At 37.6% G+C, this 22,054-nt stretch overlaps 3 protein-coding genes across 5 annotated transcripts; 1 reads left to right on the forward strand and 2 right to left on the reverse strand.

Moving 5' to 3' along the window:
* The first annotated feature begins 74 nt into the window (after window positions 1-74).
* On the forward strand, window positions 75-21,796 carry LOC135161749 (insulin-1-like). 3 transcript variants are annotated; one of them, XR_010298856.1, is made up of 4 exons: window positions 75-287; window positions 1,164-1,420; window positions 21,051-21,139; window positions 21,238-21,796. XR_010298856.1 is itself a non-coding variant. In XM_064119608.1 (3 exons), exon 1 carries the CDS (start codon window positions 19,302-19,304, stop codon window positions 19,584-19,586), a length of 285 nt encoding a protein of 94 aa, XP_063975678.1. In that variant the 5' UTR covers window positions 14,325-19,301; the 3' UTR covers window positions 19,587-19,622; window positions 21,051-21,139; window positions 21,238-21,796. The 3 variants fall into 3 exon arrangements, 1 of the variants encoding a protein (XP_063975678.1); XR_010298857.1 differs by lacking the exons at window positions 21,051-21,139; window positions 21,238-21,796 and adding an exon at window positions 2,638-2,747 and having other exon boundaries at window positions 94-287; window positions 1,164-2,551; XM_064119608.1 differs by lacking the exons at window positions 75-287; window positions 1,164-1,420 and adding an exon at window positions 14,325-19,622.
* Window positions 474-7,110, reverse strand: LOC135161747 (uncharacterized). The gene is made up of 3 exons (XM_064119605.1): window positions 6,782-7,110; window positions 1,103-1,412; window positions 474-715 (listed from the first exon to the last, which is right to left on the reverse strand). Coding segments are annotated over exons 1-3 (555 nt in total). The 5' UTR covers window positions 7,025-7,110; the 3' UTR covers window positions 474-713.
* On the reverse strand, window positions 7,244-11,839 carry LOC135161745 (uncharacterized). The gene is made up of 6 exons (XM_064119603.1): window positions 11,432-11,839; window positions 11,124-11,339; window positions 10,244-10,417; window positions 9,942-10,136; window positions 9,256-9,698; window positions 7,244-9,024 (listed from the first exon to the last, which is right to left on the reverse strand). Exons 1-6 carry the CDS (start codon window positions 11,688-11,690, stop codon window positions 8,674-8,676), a joined length of 1,638 nt encoding a protein of 545 aa, XP_063975673.1. The 5' UTR covers window positions 11,691-11,839; the 3' UTR covers window positions 7,244-8,673.
* Window positions 21,797-22,054: the final 258 nt, after the last annotated feature.

Here is a 22,054-nt window from a genome sequence, read left to right on the forward strand (position 1 = left end):
AAATGAGATGGTCCTGGAGTCGACGAGCTGCGCGCGCCTCGTAGTCACGAAGACGGACGAAAGCTTACGATTTTTCGCGAGGGATTTAGAAGGACTTGGAAATCTTCGGTTGGGGAGAGAGGTTAAGCGAGAAAATTAACTTGTATCATCATTATATGACATAAAGACCCAACTGACAGTCTCATCAGAGAAAAATAAACAAAAAAAAATGTTTTATGAAAATCACCCGTTCAATGGACATATCGAAGGCAACAGGCGTTCTTCAAATCCATCAATATTTAGAGGAGGTATGCATAACTGCGGAGCTGTTAATTATCTTTCTTGTCATCATGACTGAGGCAGGAGGTCCAGCAGAATGATTTTTATTCTGTTTTGGTAATCCATCAATTCCATGGATGAATGAATGTTTGGAATGAGGGGGAAATTGTAGAGAACTTGTTATTTTTGTTCTCTCCTAGGGCAGATCATTAAAATTTGTTAAGCCGATTTCCTCATTTTTATTTGGCCAGTTTCTTTTTATTAATGATAATAATACTATTCATGACCCAGCGTGTTACACTGGTCAGTTCGTTTCGCGTACAAAAAAGTATATGTTGTAAATAATGAATGTAAAAAAATTATTCAAATTGTTGTTGTAACGGTCAAATACATCAATCAAGCTTGTATTATCGAACGCAGCCAATTTGGAGATCATCTGTCGTTTGGGTGTCAAATTCTGAAAGAAGAAGAAGTGGGAAGAAAATTTTAAAAATAAATGGTGTAGAACTATTTTTAGAAAGATATGAAAGAATGATTTATGTTTAGTTCTGAAACCGAGACATTTATAAATAGCTGTTCTTTCCCAAAATAGATATTCAGACATTCATGCCCGAGGGCTGTCGGTGGGGGAGAGGCCCTCCGAGGGACCGCCTGGGGTGCGGTGATCCCTATTTTTAGCTTCATTTGCAAGACAAAAATAAAATATGATACCAACGAGGAAAATTAGAAAGTTCATTTTCAGCTGCCTAGACCTTGATAAAAGGGACTAGGGTGACTTGGTGGGAGATGAAGTCAAATAAAAAAAAAATAGATTTGACAGCTTAAAAATATCCATAAGACTCACAACTGTAAATGAATCCTCCCCTTGTCCGTTTGGGCCGACAATAAGCATCCAAATCCTCCAGTTCGCAGGGTTTCGTACAGCAGTCCTGAACAATGCCTACTTGAGGTTGTGAAGGAATAACATCACCTGGAATAGGATCATCCATAGGACCATTGAATCCTCGACCTGCGCAGATGAGCTGCAAGACTTCAGCCAATCTACTGGCGCAAAATTTTATACCGATGGACTCAGCAATCCCTGGATTCAATAGGAGCAATCCCAAAACGATGCACGTCACCTTCATCACTGGATGAATCAGTTTCCCACGAGCCTAAAACGGTAAAAAAATTATTGATATATTCTCTCATTTGTTAATTCAACAGCATGAGGAAAATTTTACATCTAAAAAAAATAGCCAACATAATAATAAAAGTACCGATAACCAAGTAACAATGTCAGTGTAAAATATCCAAAAATTTAGGCCAAATGAGGCTCAAATGAAAGCTCCGACAGGAGCACGAAATGCACAAAGAAAAAAATGGGAAACAACTCGTCGGAGAATCACGGGTACTTTCCCGTTTTTAAAGGTAATTGTAAAGCAAAATGGAATAGTATTATAAATACTTCAAGTGGAGGATTTTGCACCATTACGTTCAGTTAAAAAACGTAAGACGATCGAAACAAAAATTACGGCTCCCTGTACAGTAAAATTTTCCCCCTCTGTACAGAATTTTTTTTTTGACAACGAAATGAGAACGGCCGAAAGTGAAAATTGACGGTACAATGTGTTTGAGAAAGGAATTCGATCACTACAGGATAATTCCTACACATTGAGTAATCATTTGCGTTTGTGTTTTACTGCCTCAGAACAAGTCACCTGCCGATCAGCGAATTTTTTGGAACAATGGGAGCATAAAATGATTAAATCGCTGTAAATGTAAACAGAAATATCGAATATTACATAAATTTAACGAGAGTATAATTCAATAACAAGTTGAGCACTTGAAGATGCGAATAAAAATGGCGGGTAAAAGTCACTGTTTTGGATTTTTTCCACCTTATAGAGTCTAAAAGCCTAAAACAGACTTTTCCTTAGCGCTTTTATGCGAGTGACGATACAATTTATTTTACAACACTCACTGGATACAACACAACTGAATGAATTCAGTTTTCGATCAGGGATGGTGTTGCTCCTTCTCGGGGAATGCCTGAGAGGTGAAGTGCAGTAGGTCCGAACAGCTCAACTGCCCAACTATGTTTAACCATCCCACTAGGCTTGCCCTCGTCATGCAACCTACAGCTGGGGCGGGTGAAAGATGTGACAAGACATAATTGTAGAACAGGGAGAGCATTCCATTGGCAAAATACGATTCTTGTAACCACATGTTGCATTTCGAAGGAAGTCTCGCCCTTAAAAAGTTCGATCCTTGAAATGCCACCGTTATGACCGCCTCGTAAAATAGGAGACTCGTAAGGTTCTTTATGAATGTTGAATGCATCTCATTGCACGATGCGCGATGTAAAGAAGCGATTTTTGATAATTTCGTCCATCTTAGAATTCCGAATCTATCGACCTGAAATTTCCAAACTAGACTGACCCAATGATCCCAGATATAATTCACTGATATTTCCGGGTTCCTTGACCGACCTTCGGTAATGTCCACGGGTCACACAAATGGGTAAGCATTTTAAATACATATTTAGAAATATCTTCTGCTTCTTTTTCGCTATTTTTTCAAGTTTCACGATGACTCATACCCTGAAGAATGTCAAAGTTGCTCTACATAAGTTTGCATTAATTATGTCAATCAAATCCCTAATTCCATTCCAAACATATACAAGAGATGTTCACAACCATTGATAATTATGATTTTCGAAAATAAATTACAAGATAATTGATAATTGAAATTGCGTAAGAATCTGTCTTTAATTATTAGAAATTCGCGATACTGCGACTATGAAATTTAATGAATTCATCCTGATTCAAGAAGGTCCTCATCTTGTTCCTTTCAAGAACGTTTCCAACATTCATTCGCAATTAAGTTCTGCGGAAGTTCGTGTTCAACATTTTTGTCCTGGATAGTTTGGCCTAACATTCGTGTCCCTTCTTCTTCTGGGTACGTCAATCTTGTGATGTCTAGTAGCAGAATGAGCCTGAACATGCGCAACAAGTCGTTTTAATACGTCCACCACCATGGTAGTTCTGTTTTTTTCGTGATAACCCTCATCCCATTGATAACCCCGAAAGGTTGATAATTATACTTCTTCATGGGAATGCAACTTCCCATTGGCTCGCTGTCACTATTTTCCGCGTATTAGGTAGCATTATGAAGCAAAACTTCTTATGTTTCGATGAGGCAAGATCGTGGGGATCTGGTTGCAGTATCGCCTCAACTTAGTCTCCTCTTATTTCAATCCCGCATGAGTCTCGGGAATTGGAGCTCAGTCTCACCTCGTCTCGTCTTGGTGGTCTTCCTTGATTAAAAGAGAAACGGCAAAATATCTTGCAATTCTCTATTGTCAGTTTACGACGACGAGGAGAAACATTACAAGGATCATACTTCGTAAGAGTTGTGCCTCGGAAAGATCAAGGGATTGGATCAGCAGACAAATCAGAGCTGATTTGCTCATGTTCCTTCTTTCATAACGGTCCATTTCGCGAACGAGGACTTTGGCAAGTGGTACGTTAAAATAACGTATGGAGTCCTCTGGTGAATCGGATAATTGAGCAGACGGAACGTTTGTTAAGCGGGTCTTTAGAGCAAAAGGTACATGATCAATTGGGGGGATGTCTCGTGTAACAACCGCGCAGGATGAGCTGATTTACACTCGTTGGTAGATATGCTAGGCAAATCAATTTTATTCTGAAGATTACCAGTTGGATATGTTAAACATATGCAGAGCTAGGAAGTGACACTTTTATGGTGCTGATCCTTCACGCACACAATCCTTTACTCAATTTACGGAGACTCATGACAGTTCGACCCATTTAAGGTGAGATTGGTGCTCCGTTTTGACACTGAATCGTGATTGGTTCGCGTGAAGGGGCTATTCTTATATTAACCATTGGATTGTAACGTTATTTTTGTTTGAAACTGCCGCCACGCAATGAATGGCCAATGGGATTGTGAGGACGACTTTGAAAGACTTCAACTCGAGTTACGAATTTTGGCGCGATCTGATGCGACTCTGTCCCTTCAGAATGGACCTGGAATTGATTTGCTATTGTTTTTTTTTCTCAGATATTGCTTTTCGGAATAACAAAGGCCAGATTTGCAATTAATATGGGAAAATCTTGCTCGGTACCGCAGTTTTTTGCCTGTGAAAATAATTCGAAATTTTGTTGGTGTGAATTGGCGACGGTTTGCGAGAAAATATTTTGAAAGGGAAACTGTGCTTTTTATTCCCATAGGAATCCCATAAAAATTCTCTTCTATTTTTTAGAGGAATGTGCTAGATTTCCCTATCAATTTTTTACACGTGATCGAAAAATGGTAGATAAGAGTCAAAACATCAAATTCTGAAGATGATACACCGAGTTTATTGACCGACCTCCATCAATCCCCATGGACAGCCGTACACATTCAAATATTCGTTAAAAACATCATATCTTCATCCGTCGTCACATTTCAGGTCACAAATACAAAATAAAGGAATTCTTCTACAGCTGAAAATCCATGAAAGGTTCTCCAGGGAGGTGACAACCAACCTCATTATTAGACAGTAGAAATTCTGAGTGAATTCTAGATCTGTATCTACAGAAAAAAAGTCCTCATCGTTGTTCGATGTGGATACATCCATCCGAAATTTAACTCGAGCTTCGAGGGAATTGAACTCTCACAAAGACTTTGATTTCAACATCAAAATGTAACCCCTCACCCTAAAGACATTAACATCTAATTTTTTTATGCTGCCTACTAGATTCTATTCTAGAAAAATTTCGAAACTTTTGTTTATCCTCATTTTCACTCATCGCTAATCCAACCAGAAATTTAAAACTGTAATTAATTCCGTTTTTGAAAGTCGTCGAATAAATTTTTACAAGTGATGACTTTACTTTCCTGGGTACTCCCACTCCTGGTAATTACCCCTCGTAACCGTGTCCCTCACTCCTAAAAGCAAATAAAAAAGTTACATTGACTTCAGCACAGCTAATTACGTCACTGACCCTTTGAGCAGCGCCGTTTTTTTGTTATCTTCACGATATCTCCAGTCATATAATGAATTACGATCTACCTATTTACAAATTCTCCAAATGAGATGTCCTGATGGAATTAAACACGGTAGGGCTGTCGTGCACCGGCAATTTTCTTTAACGAGCGATGTTGTCAATCCTCGTGGTAGTTGCGAGCAGCGCGTGCTGAGTCCTCTGGCACCGGACATGTTCTGGCAACATTGAGCTTAAGGATGCACGCACAGCCCAACGCTTACCCACGCGACCAGGAACGCTTGCCGAAGACATGCGACTATCGGGGGGGTTAACCGTTGATTGAATCAAGATATGACCTCTGTTTGTTTCTCATTACGATGTCGTGCGACACTCATACTTGGAAAAAATTAGAGTTGTATGCAATGTCGTCTACCCTAGGGCTGGTGGGAAAAAAAATTTACAGAAGAGAAGTTCAGGTTTCAGCCAATTAAATATCCAGTGCCACCAGAGGTTTCTACTTCTAGTCACCACTTTGCGCCTCTTTTCCCGTGCTAGGAGTGAAATGCTAGAGCTAGTGAATGAAATGATCTTGGATTCGTTGTTTTCCCAATTTGAATATTTGTCTCCCAATATTGATAAAGCTTTCATGAATAACGTTGGCGCGTGTACGTGGCTCCCGCGAGGGACATCGTGTATTCATAAAAAATGTGATGACCGCTACAACCCATATTATTTAGGTCACTCTCTTATCTTCCAGAAAATGAAGATAAGGAGGAAATAAAAAAAAGCCTCGAGGAACAAAAGAGTCGAGTTACAGTTTTAGAAAAAAATGAAGTTCACAGACAGTTTAATGGTAATTATAGAAAGACTGACATTGAAGTGAATTCAAGGGAAAAGTAATTACGTCATCTGAAGTTCCACATAGATTTATAGGGAATTCACAGGGTCTCGGTAGAAGTACGGGGAAAGGATCAGAAATCGGTAAATTTGCGATTAACAAAAGTGCTGTCATTTTGCATTACTGAGTTGAATTATTTCGATTTTTCATTGGATCGATCAATCGGTAATCACTCGCAGTCATATGGCGCCTGAATCGCGATCATGAACAGTGACAGCCGTGCGTACCGACCCTCAAATTCGTAATGGGTAAGTTTCGGTCATTTTACTCAATCTATTTGGGAAGCTACGAAGGATGTTCAGTTTTAATCTAGAAAAACAAATATACCGGTAACAGCCTTGGTATTACCATCAAACTCATCTTGCATGCTCCAAATACGCATTCATCCTCGTATTTGCTCCCTTGCCCTTTATCGGAATTATCGGAAAAACTGGCGCCTCTTTCTGCCCATATCTAGCCCCCAAAACAGTTTGTTTACATCAAATATTTTGTTGACCAGTTTTTTCGAAAAGACGTTGGGCAATCATCAGCCCTAGATACTGTAAACCACACTGTCAAGTAAACAATGACAGCCATGATCCAGTTAATTCAAAAGCCGTCAGTTCTCAGATTTTAATGAACCCAAAAAGTCTAATAATAATAGGACATTAACCTGTGGATGTGAAGGCTGATGGATGATCCCACCGCACGAGGAGAACTCCCAGGTAGGAAAAAACGAATGGGCCAACCTTGGTACAAGCACGGCCGCCGAGCTGCCGTAGCTCGGCACCCGGGCTCCAGCCAAACTCGCGCCGAACTTGGCTAGACCCTGGGATGATAACACGGGGCCAGGCCTGGGACCGAACTTTGGCCAGACTTCGGTCGCCGTACTTTGGCCGCACTCTGGGCTTACCATTCGGCCCGAAATTGGCCCAGGCCTGTTGCCGAACTTTGGCCGCACTCTGGGCTTACCATTCGGCCCGAAATTGGCCCAGACCTATTGCCGAACTTTGGCCGCATTCTGGGCTGACCATTCGGCCCGAAATTGGCCCAGATTTACGACCAGAGCTGTGGCCAGGCTCCAACCGTTGCCTGTATTGGGTTCAGAATCACCAATAAATATATGAACGGTATATCTGATAAGCAGACATGTATTTATTACCTTCAACATTATACAGAAAACAGTTTTATTATGTGACAAAACTTATATTTAAATTTATTAAATCTATTGACAAAAAAACTCAGCCAATCAAAAACTTTTTTCCTCCTATCGACATAGTACATGTTTTCATCCGATTTTGGTTGAACAGTTAAAGATATGCAGTGTTTGTATCTCCAATTTTCATGAAAGATAATCACAACTATGAGATTTTTCCGCGAACAGAATATGAAAACTCAAAAAAATGATTGCAGGTATAAATTGTAGAAAAATCTTTTGTGGATTATTTTCATCCGCTTTTAAAATAAATAATCTACGTAGATCATTTGAATCCGAAATTTAATACGACATACCATATTAAGTCTTAATAAACTCTCTCTTACAATCTAATAATATTAGCAGTCAGTCTTCAGAATTCGAAGATTGTATTAACAAAATATCCAACAAAATAACGCACCAATGTTATTTTTTAAATTAGTAGTTTAGAATTGATAAATTATCGTGCTTCAATTCAAGCATGAAAACAGTCATTATAATAGCAATATTATGGATAATTTATTCCGCTATGGATGATAAGAATTAATTCTTATATCCATAGACAATTGCTGATACGAATTATCCTGATAAGAATTATTTTTTCATCTCGGAAAGACGTCCTTTTTTTACAATAATGTCTTCTCCATCTGCAACTCCGGAACACAGAATGATATTTAGTTGCATTGATTGTGTGCTAGTTCTATATAATATTGCTTATTATATTCACTCTTTCAAACAAACTTAGAAATATAAAAAAGTCTTGGATAGGATTACATATAACTAATTAATTTCAACCCTTAAATTTGAAATCTTTGGGGAATATGGACGCAGTCCGATTGTGAAACTTCAACCTTATAAATATTATTTGACTTGAATCACCAAATACTGAAAACAGCTCTCAATGGCTGAAATTACTTTCATTAGAATTTTTCTTAAAAATTAAAAATCCACTTATTATTTTTCCCTTTAAACTTTTGGACATAATATTTAATCCCTGAACCAACAACGGATATTTATTCCCGTGATCTAACTTATGAGGAAATGACATAGAAAATACTTTATTATGCTAAGATACATCACATTTTCCAATTGTTATTTCCATCTTCTGGATTTCCGACCTCGCCAGGAGAAATATAATAAATATAATTAATACTTCAATGACAGCCGAATACTAAACAATATTCATATATTAATATATATTCTGCCCAATGAAACGCCTCGCGATAAAAATATATTGATAATATAAACTTTTCCTATTAATCGTACCTTTTATCAAGAATATCACAACTAATACAATTACGAAAATGAACTAATGGAGTCATATTAACACAGTGATTTTACAATTCCATTTATCCCGGAAAAATGAAGTATTATCGATTGGTATCAAAGGAACAAACTGAATTATTCTCGTTATGATGACTTGACCCGCGTTGTCGTTCCTTACGCCCACCCTCTCGATCGCCAGAACGTGACAACCAAGTACTTACTTCTGACATTATCTTCTTCTCATCAGTGCTGGATCCTATTACCTCAATTATCACATCAATCAGTACTTTGCATACTGTAGTGTTATAAAAATTTTTCTTTTTCTTTCCGCCAGCTTCCTTTCCGTAACCAGAATAGTGCAGTGACACTGTCTTCCTCAGAACCGCAGATAGGATAGTGGAAACACATATTTTCATCTCTTTTTTATTGCTTATCAAAACTCTCATGAATAATCGCTAAAAATAAAAGAAGGGAAATTTTTTTGAATTTATGAACATGAGAAGACATCTTTGGGCTCATCGCCAGCGGGTTGGTTCTATAACCAAAGCGTTCCAGTGACGTAGACTTGAGTCCCGGTGATGAAAGATTTTTTCATCACCAGAAAACGAACCCAGTGCATGTGTCACCGCCCAATTTATTGATTTTACATAAAAAAGAAGAAAAACGATCAATTTCAGATATATTACCAGTGTTTCTACGAGATTTGGGTCCGTTGTCAATATCGCTTCGTATTCCTGGAACTTATCATCCATTTCAAATAGTAGTGGCGTAGACATCTGCTTCTGTATTTCAAGCAAGCTAGGACCAGAAGCTGGGGCTAGATTAGTGCCAATGATTGTGGTCTTGAGCTCATTCATAGACTGCTTTAAATCGTAAGCCATCCTGCGTCTTAAATTTTCGAGCTTTTCATCTAATTGCTGATCAAAGTAATCTCGAAGGGAGTTCAGGATTCGACGTTCATTATCAGCATAATGACTAGATGACAACTGGTTTTGTGGTCCCAGCATTTTTGGCATCTTAGCAGGGGGTACCATCATTGATCGTGAAGTTTTTGGAGTTCCTGGGCTCACAATCGAATTCAATCCGTCTTCAGCGCGTGTAGTAGACGATGCACGCCTTTTTCGGTTACCTTATGAAATTAAAGGAGGACCAAACGATATAAATTGATGGGTAGCAGCATCAGATGAAAAAAAAACTACCCAAGCCCCCACCAAAAATATATAATATAATCTAATTCTATATAAGTTCCGAATTTTGTAAAGAATGTTCAAAATATAAATTGGACCATTTTCAAATATTTATAAATATAAATTTTTTCATGCGGGAGGAACTTGGCCGATGATTGGTCATGGAATATCCGAGCCGATTTTACCTGAAGCGTTATGGACTAGTGGTGAAGGAGGTGTCAAATGAAGTTCTTTTCTTGTATTTCTCGCTGAGTCCATCGATTTTGTAGGTGACTGCAGAATTCCATCGGAGGAATCATTGCTCTCAGATTCATCAGTTTCGACGTCTTTAAGCAAAGTAATATTCTTCCTTGACCGCTGTTTAAATGATAAACATGCACCTGGAAATTATTGAAAATGATGATTTATCCCTGACCGGATCATTTAATTAACACGAACTTAGAATTACGTGCTACAGTCCCATATTACCTCAAAATTGATTTATTACCTGTTGGTACAGATCGCGATTTACTCGACATTTGCAAAAAGCCAGAATTATTTTGAGCCTTTGAGGCTCGAATCTCCTCAGGATTAGCTATAAGACAATCATGATTTTCGTCTTCAGAGTCAGATCCACTCTGGTAAATGCTTTGAAATCTTGTCTTTGGTTTTGCTTGTATACCTACGAAATTTTACAAGTTTGTAGTGAAGTAGTAACACAACGTAAGTTGTCTCCAGCCTTTGTTTTTTATAGCTATTTCAAAGTGGGGAAAGAATGCATGCATTTGAAAAAATATTTTTTTTGTAGAACCTATCGCTCCTACAAAAAAGGTTTCTATCAAAATTTTACCATTTTCCGTAGATGTTCACTTTGATTTACCTCTTCACAACAGAATTATAATGCTTTCCTACATAAGAGATGGTGGGGAAAAATGGAACGTTTCTCGTCCCCTCAACATTCCAATGCTTTTATGTATAAACAATCATATCAAGTGTAAATCATAAATTTTCCACTTTATCTTGTTCGCACGTAGTGATTTCTGTTAGCGACTCAATTTTTTGATGAGTAAAGAATTGCAATAAAAAAAAATAACCTAATATTTTTCGACCACAACATAATAAAAATTTTCTTATAAAATCATTCAATGCGATTCTCTCTTAAAACGATGTTTCGAGACAAATACACATGTAATGACTGCACAGATACATAATTAATATTTATTTTGTAAAAGATTTCAAAAATTCGGTCAATCTAATTCCCAATTTAGGGAACGATGGGTCTTTTGATGTTAAATACGAGAGTTGAATAAATTGGGGATGAATAATTGGGGTTAAGAGTGGTTATAATTGTTGATAATTGACTTTTACTTCATATTAACAGGACTTACCAGACTTTGGAGTTTGATTTCTAGGTGGAATCGGGATTTTAGTACTAAAGATGTTGTTTAGTTGAGACTTTGATGCAGTTAAGGGTTTTGCTGAAATTTTTGCTTTCGAGGAAGTTTCGGACCTCCCCCCCTTTCGATCATTTTCACCATCGGTTGTCTCACAGTTGAGAGTTACTTGGGCCTTTTTTAATCTTCTGCGACCCTGATCCAAATCAGCTGAACACAATCAACATATGATCCTTTAATATTGAAATGAACCCATCGAGCAATTCATCAAGTTATAAGTGGAGTCATTTCAATTTTTGTACCTGCTCCGGTGATGAAGCAAAATGGATAACTTTGCCAAGAGTCCTTGGGCGAGTGCAATTTTTCCAAGTAGTCGTCAAGTAGATGATATTCAGTTGTCGGTGGGAATTTACAGGTGTCTTCTTCTGCACTATTAAACCATTTTTTCGGCACCAAATCAATGCATGGTAGCCCTTTTTCGTTTTTCTCGAGAAATTCGATGACTGCGAATGGTTCGCTGAGATTTTTTGGATCGCGAGATGGATGTGAGGTTTCCGACATTTTAGGTTATGAAAAAAAATCACGATTCGTACAATTGAACCTGGTGTTTTCGAGTAGTTTCATATAAACTGATAACTTTGCAGAATGATGCATATAGCTTATTATTTAACAGAAAAAATTGCGTTTCTATTTCCATGTGTTTTGAACGGTTTTTTGTCATCACCCCACTGATGCTTCTTTTTTAGCGCCACTATTCCTTCAAAACGATTATATCACAAATATCTGTCAAACACTTAACACACATTTAATTCACATTAAATTCTCACTTCTTGTAATTTACCGTCAACTTAGTTGGTGAAATCCGAATTTGAGACAAAAAGCCCGATAAACGGATGATACGAGCAATTATGAAAGGTTATGTACACGGACGCCAGATCTAACCGATTTATGTCCCACTTGCATGTAACGACTCCACTATTGAAATTTTCTAACGACCTCGATGATCGGATTTTCATGTCGATTGTTGATTTAAAACATAAAATTGTTTGTTTCTTCCACAATTTTAATCACGAGTTCAACTAAAACATATACCCTCATTCATATACCCTCTTACCAAAAAAAAACTGCATTTCACAATGCGAACAATTTTTACGTTATTTTCTAGTGGAGGAGGGATATGGCGTATTGTCGTCCAGTTACATTTAATAAAGCACATTTGTGTTTAATTTTGTGTGCCTTCTTACATGTCATTTCAGCTGCCCAGGACTTAATGTAGAATATTCCTACTCGACTGGAAAAGTCTGGATAACTAAACGCCTCTTCCCTACTACTTTCCTGGTGTCCGAAAATATATATACCAGTAAGATCATCACAAATTTTGGATTTTCCTGATTTAACGAGAATTTGTGAAATTACGAAAACTTTCTCAATATCTAGGAGTACCACGTTATTTGGATGACTTGTCGTCAAGGTTAGACCATTGATGTTGATCATATTTGATGTTAAATGAATTTCCCCATCAATTATCATCGTTGTAGGCTTTCTCGCGATAACCCAATCACTCAGTATGTGTTTCTGATTAATTACCATGGTTCCTCCAGACTCCATCTCAGTTAGTCTGTTGATAATTTGTGTGAGTGGTTTTATCGAAGAATGAACGAGTTTTTTAAATAAACCAATGTAACTCTCTCCCCAAAACGCTGAGAGCTCATTCAGAGGAATTTTAAAGTATTGGGCATCATTAGCAACGTGGATGATACTATGCCAACTGAGAACTTGAGCCCCTTCATCATTATAAACATCAGGTAACGTCTCGAAACAAATTTTTAGCAGAGATCCAGCATATTCACTCAAATCCTTAACGAATTCCTTACTGTTTAAAATTCTGCTAGCAAAGACAAATAATGAGAAATGACAACGTAAAGGTTTCGGTAAGAAATCTTGTAACACGACGATACCACAATAATTAAGGAAAAACTTGAATTGTGATGCTTTCCATCTTGAGATATTATTCACATCAAATTCTTTCCTTTGAAATTCAATAGGGATATCGGCTTTTAATGACCTCATAATACCATCAAGCCGACGAACATCAGCTAATTTGATCCTCTGGGCTGAACTTCTCGTTAGCCATTTATCCAGCAGCCATTTCATATTACCAGAATAGAATAAATGCATTAAATCTAATGGCACTTGTTTTGTCAGATCGAATCTATCCAAAGAGAGCAGCGGGGACACAGAACCTTCATAATGATGTTCTGGTTGAACTCGCGTCTCGTAGGATACTTTAGTGCGTAAATTTGCATTGGTCACTGGATATATGCGTTTTCCTCGTCTTCCACAACCTACTGTAATGCCCTTGGTGAAACACCTTCCACAGGCATAGAAGGCTCCAGGAGCTTTGTGGCAGCAAATGAATGCTCGAGCTGGCGAATCAGCCACTATTGCTACAATTTTCACCTCAAAAACCTTGTCATCAATGCGCAAACCATTTTCTTGGAGTTCATTGGCCTCTTCAACAAAATCAGTCATGAATTCTGTGGCTGATAATGGTTTCCCATCCCCACAATAAATCGCGGCAGCAAAGGGTTTGGTAGTGTAATTTGGATGCTGTATTTTTATTGAAATTGGCCAAATTTCCTTCTTAGCATTCCGGTATACCTGCATACCGTCAATATGAACCAGAAGAGAAATGTCGTTTTCTCGATAAATTTGAGTTGAAATTATTTTTCTGAGTCCCGAGGCGATTCCCAAATAAATGAATTCACCTGGAATCTCATGAACTCCTCTCATGGTTGTTAGGTGTCTGCAATGGGGAGTTTGCAAAAACATTCCCCATGAGAATTCAATTTTTGGAATGCTGTTCCATATGGGACCCAAGCCTGGCAAACCATGCCCCTTGTCTGCCTGGCCATGTCTCGGGGCAAGCTTGGTGACCCAAGCCTGGCAAGCCATGCTCTTTACCAGTCTGGCCATACCTCGGGTCAAGCGTGGTTGCCCAAGCCCGGCAAACCGTGCTCTTTGCCAGTCTGGCCATACCACGGGCCAAGCTTAGTGACCCAAGCCTGGCAAGCCATGCTCTTTGCCGGTCTGGCCATGCCTCGGGCCAAGCTTGGTGGCCCAGATCTGGCAAGCCAGTCTCGTGCCAGACCTGGCCCGTTTCGTGGACATTGGCATTTCCTACCTGGGCTTTGACTTCTCTTCACGAATGACTTGAGTAATAGAGGGAGAACAATCACTATAGCTATATGTGGAGTGAACGATCATCGTTTCACACGGACTTTAGATTTGTCAGATTTTTAATAATTACGGAAACACCAAAACATTCCAACGAAATCGCTCCATTGTCGATTAACGTTGTAAACATAGTGCGCGCGGAATAATTTCTTCTTTCTCGAGGATGCGGTTTCATTCGGATCATTGATTGATTGGTAATTACTCGGAATCCCCGGACTGATCTAGTCTATATTTAAACCAAGTGGAGTGCAACTATTTTGCCACTTTAGGCCATTAAAGTTTGTTCAATTATTCATGGAAAGGACAATCCTATGTTCAATAATATTTGCCAATAATTTTAGTTGATTAATTATTGATTAAAAAATGGAGAGGCCAATCTACTAGAGGCACCCAGAATTTAAAATTCCCGTTCGAAGTATTTTCCCTGCCGTTTCTATGTCGAGAGAAATTTTTGATCAATTGAACCAAAATGAAATGAAGTCAATGTGCGTGCCGTTCACGTGACTTAGTCGTGATCCAGTGGAATTCTTTTTTTATTATTCAAGAAGGAGATACTGCAAGGAATGAGATAATGCGGTAGAGCATATTGACTCTACTTATTCAATTGTCGGGACTTTCAATCCTGACGTTATTGAGGTGGAACAAATTTGCATGCATTATTTTGAGTTACACTGCGCTTCATTGATCAATGCAGCAATTTATGAAATTACGACAATTTTAATTTTTCAAAATAACATTTGATTTTTTGTAGTCTTGTTGAAGAAAACCTGCAAAACGGGTTTAGAAAAAAACAAAAACAAAGGTTGGGGAAATAGGGTAATAATTGTAATGAAATAAAAAAAATCAGCAGGAGCAGGGCCAATGTCCTTGACGAGCAGTTCTTCAGCTCACTGTCTAATCCTCTGTGCTCTGATCCGGGCCAAGGACGTTGGTCCTGCTTTTACTGATTTTTTTATTTCATACACAATTTTTTTCAGTCCTTAATTTAGAAATATTTGTACACAAATTATTCTGCTCTATGGTTGATAATTTTCTATTTTTAAATTCTATCAGCTTAATATCAAATCGGCTTCAACCTTACGATAAGATCCAAAAATATTCTCAATATCTAATTGACAAGAAATGTATAGGGGAAAAAATGAATAGTCCCGAGCGGGATACGAACCTGGGACTTTGTGATTATTTACTGTGCAAGCACAATGTTTTTCATATTTATCTCAGTGTATTGAAGTTGCTAGGTTTTAACTGAGTTGAACTGCAACGGCTTCACTTTTTGAGTGCATACCTCATTCGAGCCGTGGAATATCTCGTTCTACCACTTTTTGGCTTGAGAATGATGAATGCTTCAGGGTGAGAGTTTTCGAGGGATATCTTTCAATCTTCCACAGGCAGGCAGAACATGTGGTAAAGTGGAACGCTTGCTGAGTTCCTCTTTTACAGTTGATATTCGTTTTGGAAATAAAATAAGCAAGTCGTCCATTTTCTAGAATTTCCTTTTCAATGTTCATCAATTATGTTCTCTTACAGTACAAAATAATCCTACACCAAGTTAAAACTAAAAAACTACCATAAAAAATTTCACAATCCCATTCTAATTAAGCGTTCCAAATGTCCCACAAAAATGTTTTCCTAAAAAAATGGTAACACTGTGAAATAATTCAGTCTAATAAATCTAAAATGTAAACAATTGATAACAGAAGGAGAGAATTGGGGTTGCCAATAGAATCTGCCATTAGACTCGACCCCATTTCCCATCCCCACAAATTGGCGAAAAACGTGTGTGTGTGGGAGGGCCAAATAATAAAAATCATTGACTCTGAAATTAATCAAATGGCAACTATTGTCAGACGAGTGCTGAAAACATAACATAATAAAACTAATGTGCGAACTTAACCCCGTTCCGGTGTCTGGTGGGGTCGTTTATCAAATATTTTGTCTCACTTCACTCCACTTGCAATAGCCTCTCCGTCCGAAGTCTAGTCCCTGCTTTCTTCCTTCATGAGGCGCCGAGATAACCAACTTCCCCGTTTTTCTCCACCTCTTCTTCCACCCACTTCATAAACACCAACAGTTTTATCCATGTATTTTCATTGAATAATTAAACCGCTGATGTTGAAAATAAATTTCTGTTCGACTAAATCGGTGACGAATGGATGCGTGAGAACTTTGTTTCTCTCATTATTTTTATATTGAGATCCGTACGAGGGTGAGACCCAATGGTTTTAATAAATAAAAGTTGATGGTTCAAAGTTCGCAATCAAAGTGTCATTAATTTAATGATTGTATTGTTTAACTGGGTGGTTATTATTGGATACTACGGAATTTATTGATTCTATTTTGCATAGATTGAGTTTCTCTTCAACGATTGTTTACTTGTACTGTTTATCGCTCTTCAAGGGAATTTGATAAAATTTTTCGTTTCAAATGGTAATAATGAGTATGAAAATATTTATTCCCCCGCTGGATATGTGTTATGCATCAGTTTATGTAATTTTCAGGGATTTACATTAGAAACGAGTCTTGATTCGGGTTATTACAAGCTGTAGCTAATTCAATGATCTTTTGCACTTCCTGCAACGACAAAATTTGATTATTGGAAGAAGGCAGCACTCGGGAAAATTATTTAATTGAAAAAATCAATAGCACTTTATTGTATTGTACAGCTAATTCTGTTGGGATATTTTACCCAGTCATTCAGTTCACATTGTGTGAAAACTCAAAGATAAGTTTTTAGTTAAAATTAGATTCCATAAAAATTTTGCATTAACGAAAGAATTATTCTTGCCTCGACATGCAAAACGTATAAAATTTCTGTCTGACTTTGCGTCTACGTTATGACGAAAGAGACACTTTTAAACGATAAAACGAAGGATTCTCACTCACGTATGCAAAAAAGTACCTGAATTTTGCGGACAGTTAATTACTGGACGCTCTACTTGTTATCGTCAATTCAAAGTTATCGTAACTGACAAAAATAATTTACTCGTGAGGAGGAGTGATGAGTGAGTCATAGGGACATTCCCCTGCTCGATATCCCCCGAGTTAATGCGCGGATAATTTTTTTTTTGTTAATACGTAAATAACCGGGGTAGACAATAATTAAATACCACGATACCAGCAAAGTTGGTTGAACTAAAATTGCAACTAATCGCATTCTATCAGTCGTATGATGATACAATGTTGATATTTAAAATAATTATAAAAAGGAATGATTGGAATGTGTGGAGTTGCGAGAGTGAGATGACCTGGGCGATTCCTGCAATTTAATAAACACTGATAGAGAATATCTTCTCATCTCAGATGAGTTGCAGACATTCACGTTCTCGGTAAATGGAGTTCACCGAATGAAAGAGTGTATTTCTCATGAGGAAAACAAATTCTACATTACAGGATAACACAGCTTTTTCTAGTGCTTTTAAAATTTCCCCAGTAAATAAGTTTTCTAGGAAATTTAAATGAAATCATTGAGGAGAATTTTTAAAAGTTAGCGAAATCCCTACAAGTACAGCTCACTTAATGTTTAACTTTCAGACATCTTTCTCATGAAAAATAAATGAACAAGTCATAAATGATTTAGTGAATTTAGAGTAATTTAGAGAAAAAATTCCTCACTTATTCGTTTTACTGTGTGAATCGTCTCGCTGCTGAATAATTTGGCCACCGGTGTGACCATCTGACACATGACATGGGACCTCAACCCTCCTGTCCTTGTCAATGGGGTGGTTTTCACTCTGGAACAACTGTGTTGTCTTCCATCACGAACACCCGCGTGTTCAGAAAGGTCTAAAGTCTTCCTCGTGAGATGCGGGTGGCATTTTACTTGCCCAACCCTGCTGAGAATCATTCTTTCCATTTTAAGTCTCTCGTTAAACTCTAAGATAGAAGAAACATCTGCAGCTAATCTCATTTTTACTAAACGATAAGAATACTGTAAATTTCATGTATCCACCATTCCGTTTGTATCACGAGTTTATAACGCCGACCGGTATGACTTCGTGAATTAAAATTGTAAGTACAGATGATTGAGAAATTGCACTTATACTGCATATAATATAGCTATTTTGCTAGCTAATTAACGATACGATTCCACTGGTTGTTTTGCCCACTATTTCCTTCTATATCAATCATTATTCTTAGCGTTATCCCTTTTTTGTGTACAACCAAATTTCTTTCTCACGATTCTATCTCTCACCTCCTAACCTTTTTAAGAAATAACTATAAACAGCTTTCATTGATATATATCTAAATAAAATGAAAACAAAAATTTTGAGCCGATCAGAAGAACAGCCAAATTTATTTTCCAAGTTGGCAGTTGTGGAATTCGATCGAAGAAATAATTCAATTTTGTGCATACATTAACAAGGACTCAACAAAAAATTGCTGTTGTGAGCTTTTAGGATCATAATGAGTTAACATAACGCGAAATATCCAAAAATTATATTACATTGCTTATGTTGAGAAGAGAAAATTGGAAAATTCAATAAAATCCAATTGTTCTGTATTATGAATTTATAAACCATTATAATGAACGTTCCACGTGGAGGCCATGAGGACTACTTCTCTCCTAAACTGTCGCAGCATCTTGTTCCCGCGCATGTAATAGAGCAAACGATTGTAGATCTGTTCTTTTCCAATGCAAAAACAGTAGCCACCTCTATCTCGCAACCACCTCCACTCTCAGCTTATATTGAAAGGCGCCAACAGCCTCGGGGCCGGCTCTTAGTAGAGCAGAAGGACCGTGTCAGGTCGGATGTCTTGGAGTTCGCTATTGTGAAATAACTCGTTTGTTCCGGCCTACTGTCGGATTCAAACAATTTACGACTCCGGGCTCTCGATAATTTGCAAATACTAGTTACCAAAATTATTAGCTTTTATCGAATTTAAATTATCAAAAAACTATAGAATTTTAACTATAGAAATTAAATAACAGTGAGAATGTCTGTCACTATATTTCGGTGGCTATCAGTATGTTTCGTCCTGCTGTATGTCCTGAGTGTATTCTCGTATGTGAAATCAGCACCAGTGATGGAACAGAAAAGATGTTCCAAGAGTCTGAGTGATGCACTGAAACTTGTCTGCAATGGGGTCTACAATGAGCCATTTTCATACAGCGGTGAAGACAATATAAGGCCAGCATCGGGACCTGGAATTGTGGAAGAATGTTGTTATCGTGCTTGCAGCGTGGCACAGCTTGAAACATACTGCAAGCCCACATCATGAAGCCTACACGTTCGAAAAATGGAATATTTATTTACGGTAATTACATGACTCTACTTGATTATATTTGGGCAGTGACAATGTGGAAAATGGAACCAGAAGGTTCCGCTTTGCCTAAATGACCATCGGTGTAGTAAATAATTCATTCCTGACGTCAGTCATCAACCGAAAAAAAAATTATTTGAATTTCGGAACAATTGAATTTCTAAACAATTCAATGGACCTTTCACACTTATCTGAGACCTTCACATCAAGCTAATAATTTGCTAAACATTCGACAATTATTTAATTTGTTCTTATCAGGAGCATTCTGACCCTACAAATTATTTTGCAGTTATAGCACAGCTATTTTGCGTAAAATTACATAACTGATAATTCCTCATTTTTATGAAGATGAGATTGAGTATCCATACATGTTGTAAACTTCCACCCATTTTAATTAACATATTTAATGACTGATATTGCCAAATCCATAATGGCATCCGTAGAAAGCTGTAGCGAGGCACAAGTATAGAGCGAAAATTTCTGCTGCTTCTTCCACTCGTGCAAGAAGTTGTGGAGTGAAATCTTCTGATGATTAATCAGAATTAATTAAAACCAATCGTGGGAGTTTACAACGTTCCTAATATGGAATAGAGCACGCTTTTGCAGAGTGCATTGGCAAAGTCGATATCTTTAGACGTTGACAAATCCTTTTGTCTGGAAAAAGTTGTCTATTGAAGTCTATCGAATAAATTTATGAACTTTAAATCGTGTATCGAAAAAAATTCCCCCTAAAAATACTAGAAACGATTATTCTATTCAATCATACAAATGAAATTTTCAACTACTGAACCAAGCCTACGCGAATATTGAAATTGATTGGAAAAATTCTGGGGGGGGGGGTTTATGTTAATGAGTAATGCAATTAACATGTTTCATTTGAATTTTTGTTTTTTTAGTAATCGGATAACATGGCGGGGTACTTTTTTATTGGCACCCCTATCCATCGATTATTATTTCATCCATTCAATCAGATTGAAAGTACAATCGTCCGTATAGTTCATGGTTTGGCCGCAACTCATTCATCACCAATTTTATCAGTATCTGATAGTGTAAAAATTCGAGAAAGAAACGGTTGAGTTGTTATCATAGGCAGTCGAGTGGAACACCGTTATGTCACGTGTTGTTCAAAAATTCAATTATATTTTATACGAATTTATTAAAGAGTTATTAAACTTGTGAAATATCTAAGGGGTGTTACATTAAATCATCAATCTGCTGAATATGACAGGGTCGTACGTTAACCGGGAGTGCTGATGACAAGTGAAGATGAACTCGAAGTGTCAAAGTACTTGTTTATAGCTAGATTGTAAAGCACCCAATGCCAATTCTTTTCGTGTTACACATTTTCATTGATATTGTGTATCAGCGACTGGATATAGTCAAGGCGCAATGAACTAATTTTCCCCGTTGTTTTTGTTGCAGGGAGAAAAGTCTGACGAGTTTCAGGCAGCATCAAAAGTGGTGGATAGTGGAGAAACGGTCGGGAGAGTTCAAAGAGGAAATACCACAATGTAATATTTTGTTGATATTGATTATCAATTTGGGGTCTGAGCCTCAGCTTTCGTTGGTTCGATTGATTGATTAATTTTTCCTTAATTGTATGTTGCAGACTCTGGAGACCGTTGATCCTCGCTTTTTCCACTTGATTAGCAGAAACAAGGGGTCGCTGTATCTACTGACCTTGAATAATGAAATATCAAAAAATTGTCTCTCTTCAGGATGATAGCTAGTAATTATGAGGATGATACCTGTGGTTATGCTTGAACTTTTGATATCCGAGTTGAGTGAACTGGGGAGACTAGTGTACTTATCTATCATGGAATGACGGAAGAATTTATTGTGGTTCAATTGTTCTTGAAGTACTGACAATGCAATTTTATCATCGTGTGCACAGTTGATTAGGATTTTTCTATGCATCGAGAGTTGATGGGAATTGATTTGCTCAGAATACTGAGAAGTATTAGATCAGATATTGTGGGCAATCTACGGCTTATGACCTGGCATTGTGCAGATCCATTAAGGGGATAATGAGTCGATGAAGACTGCTTATTCTTTAGTCCCAATTTCATAGACTTGTGTTATACAATCAATTTGTGATCTCATTACACGTACTTAGGAAATTATGTAAATATAAGTAGGTAGGAATGAATAAAAATTATACATGTGAATTGAAATTTTGATATTTATTTTGCTACCGAACACCCAATTTCCGAGGTCAGGTGAACATCCAGAGGAAAAAATGAGGGCAGCATTGACTTAGGGATCGCCGAGGGAAAATATTTTGGGGAGGGCGATTCTACTGAAGGAGTCTACTGTTTCACTGCGCATTTTTGTCGGTGAGAACGCCTCAGAGCAACTATTATTTTGTCATTTTATTTTTAAGTGAAGGTTCACTTCGGAAAAACAACTTGGTTGTCATATGGCCC

The sequence above is a fragment of the Diachasmimorpha longicaudata genome, chromosome 4, assembly GCF_034640455.1.
Source record: "Diachasmimorpha longicaudata isolate KC_UGA_2023 chromosome 4, iyDiaLong2, whole genome shotgun sequence".
NCBI lineage: Eukaryota > Metazoa > Arthropoda > Insecta > Hymenoptera > Braconidae > Diachasmimorpha > Diachasmimorpha longicaudata.

Coding starts and splice junctions, on each gene's coding strand:
- LOC135161747 (XM_064119605.1), bottom strand. CDS start 7,024: ATGGTAAGCCCAGAGTGCGGCCAAAGTACGGCGACCGAAGTCTGGCCA. Junction 1,413..6,781: donor ATCAGCCTTCACATCCACAG/GTTAATGTCCTA, acceptor TTACCGTTTTAG/GCTCGTGGGAAACTGATTCA.
- LOC135161745 (XM_064119603.1), bottom strand. CDS start 11,690: ATGTCGGAAACCTCACATCCATCTCGCGATCCAAAAAATCTCAGCGAA. Junction 10,418..11,123: donor AAATCAAACTCCAAAGTCTG/GTAAGTCCTGTT, acceptor AAAATTTCGTAG/GTATACAAGCAAAACCAAAG. Junction 9,699..9,941: donor ACTAGTCCATAACGCTTCAG/GTAAAATCGGCT, acceptor TAATTTCATAAG/GTAACCGAAAAAGGCGTGCA.
- LOC135161749 (XM_064119608.1), top strand. CDS start 19,302: ATGTCTGTCACTATATTTCGGTGGCTATCAGTATGTTTCGTCCTGCTG.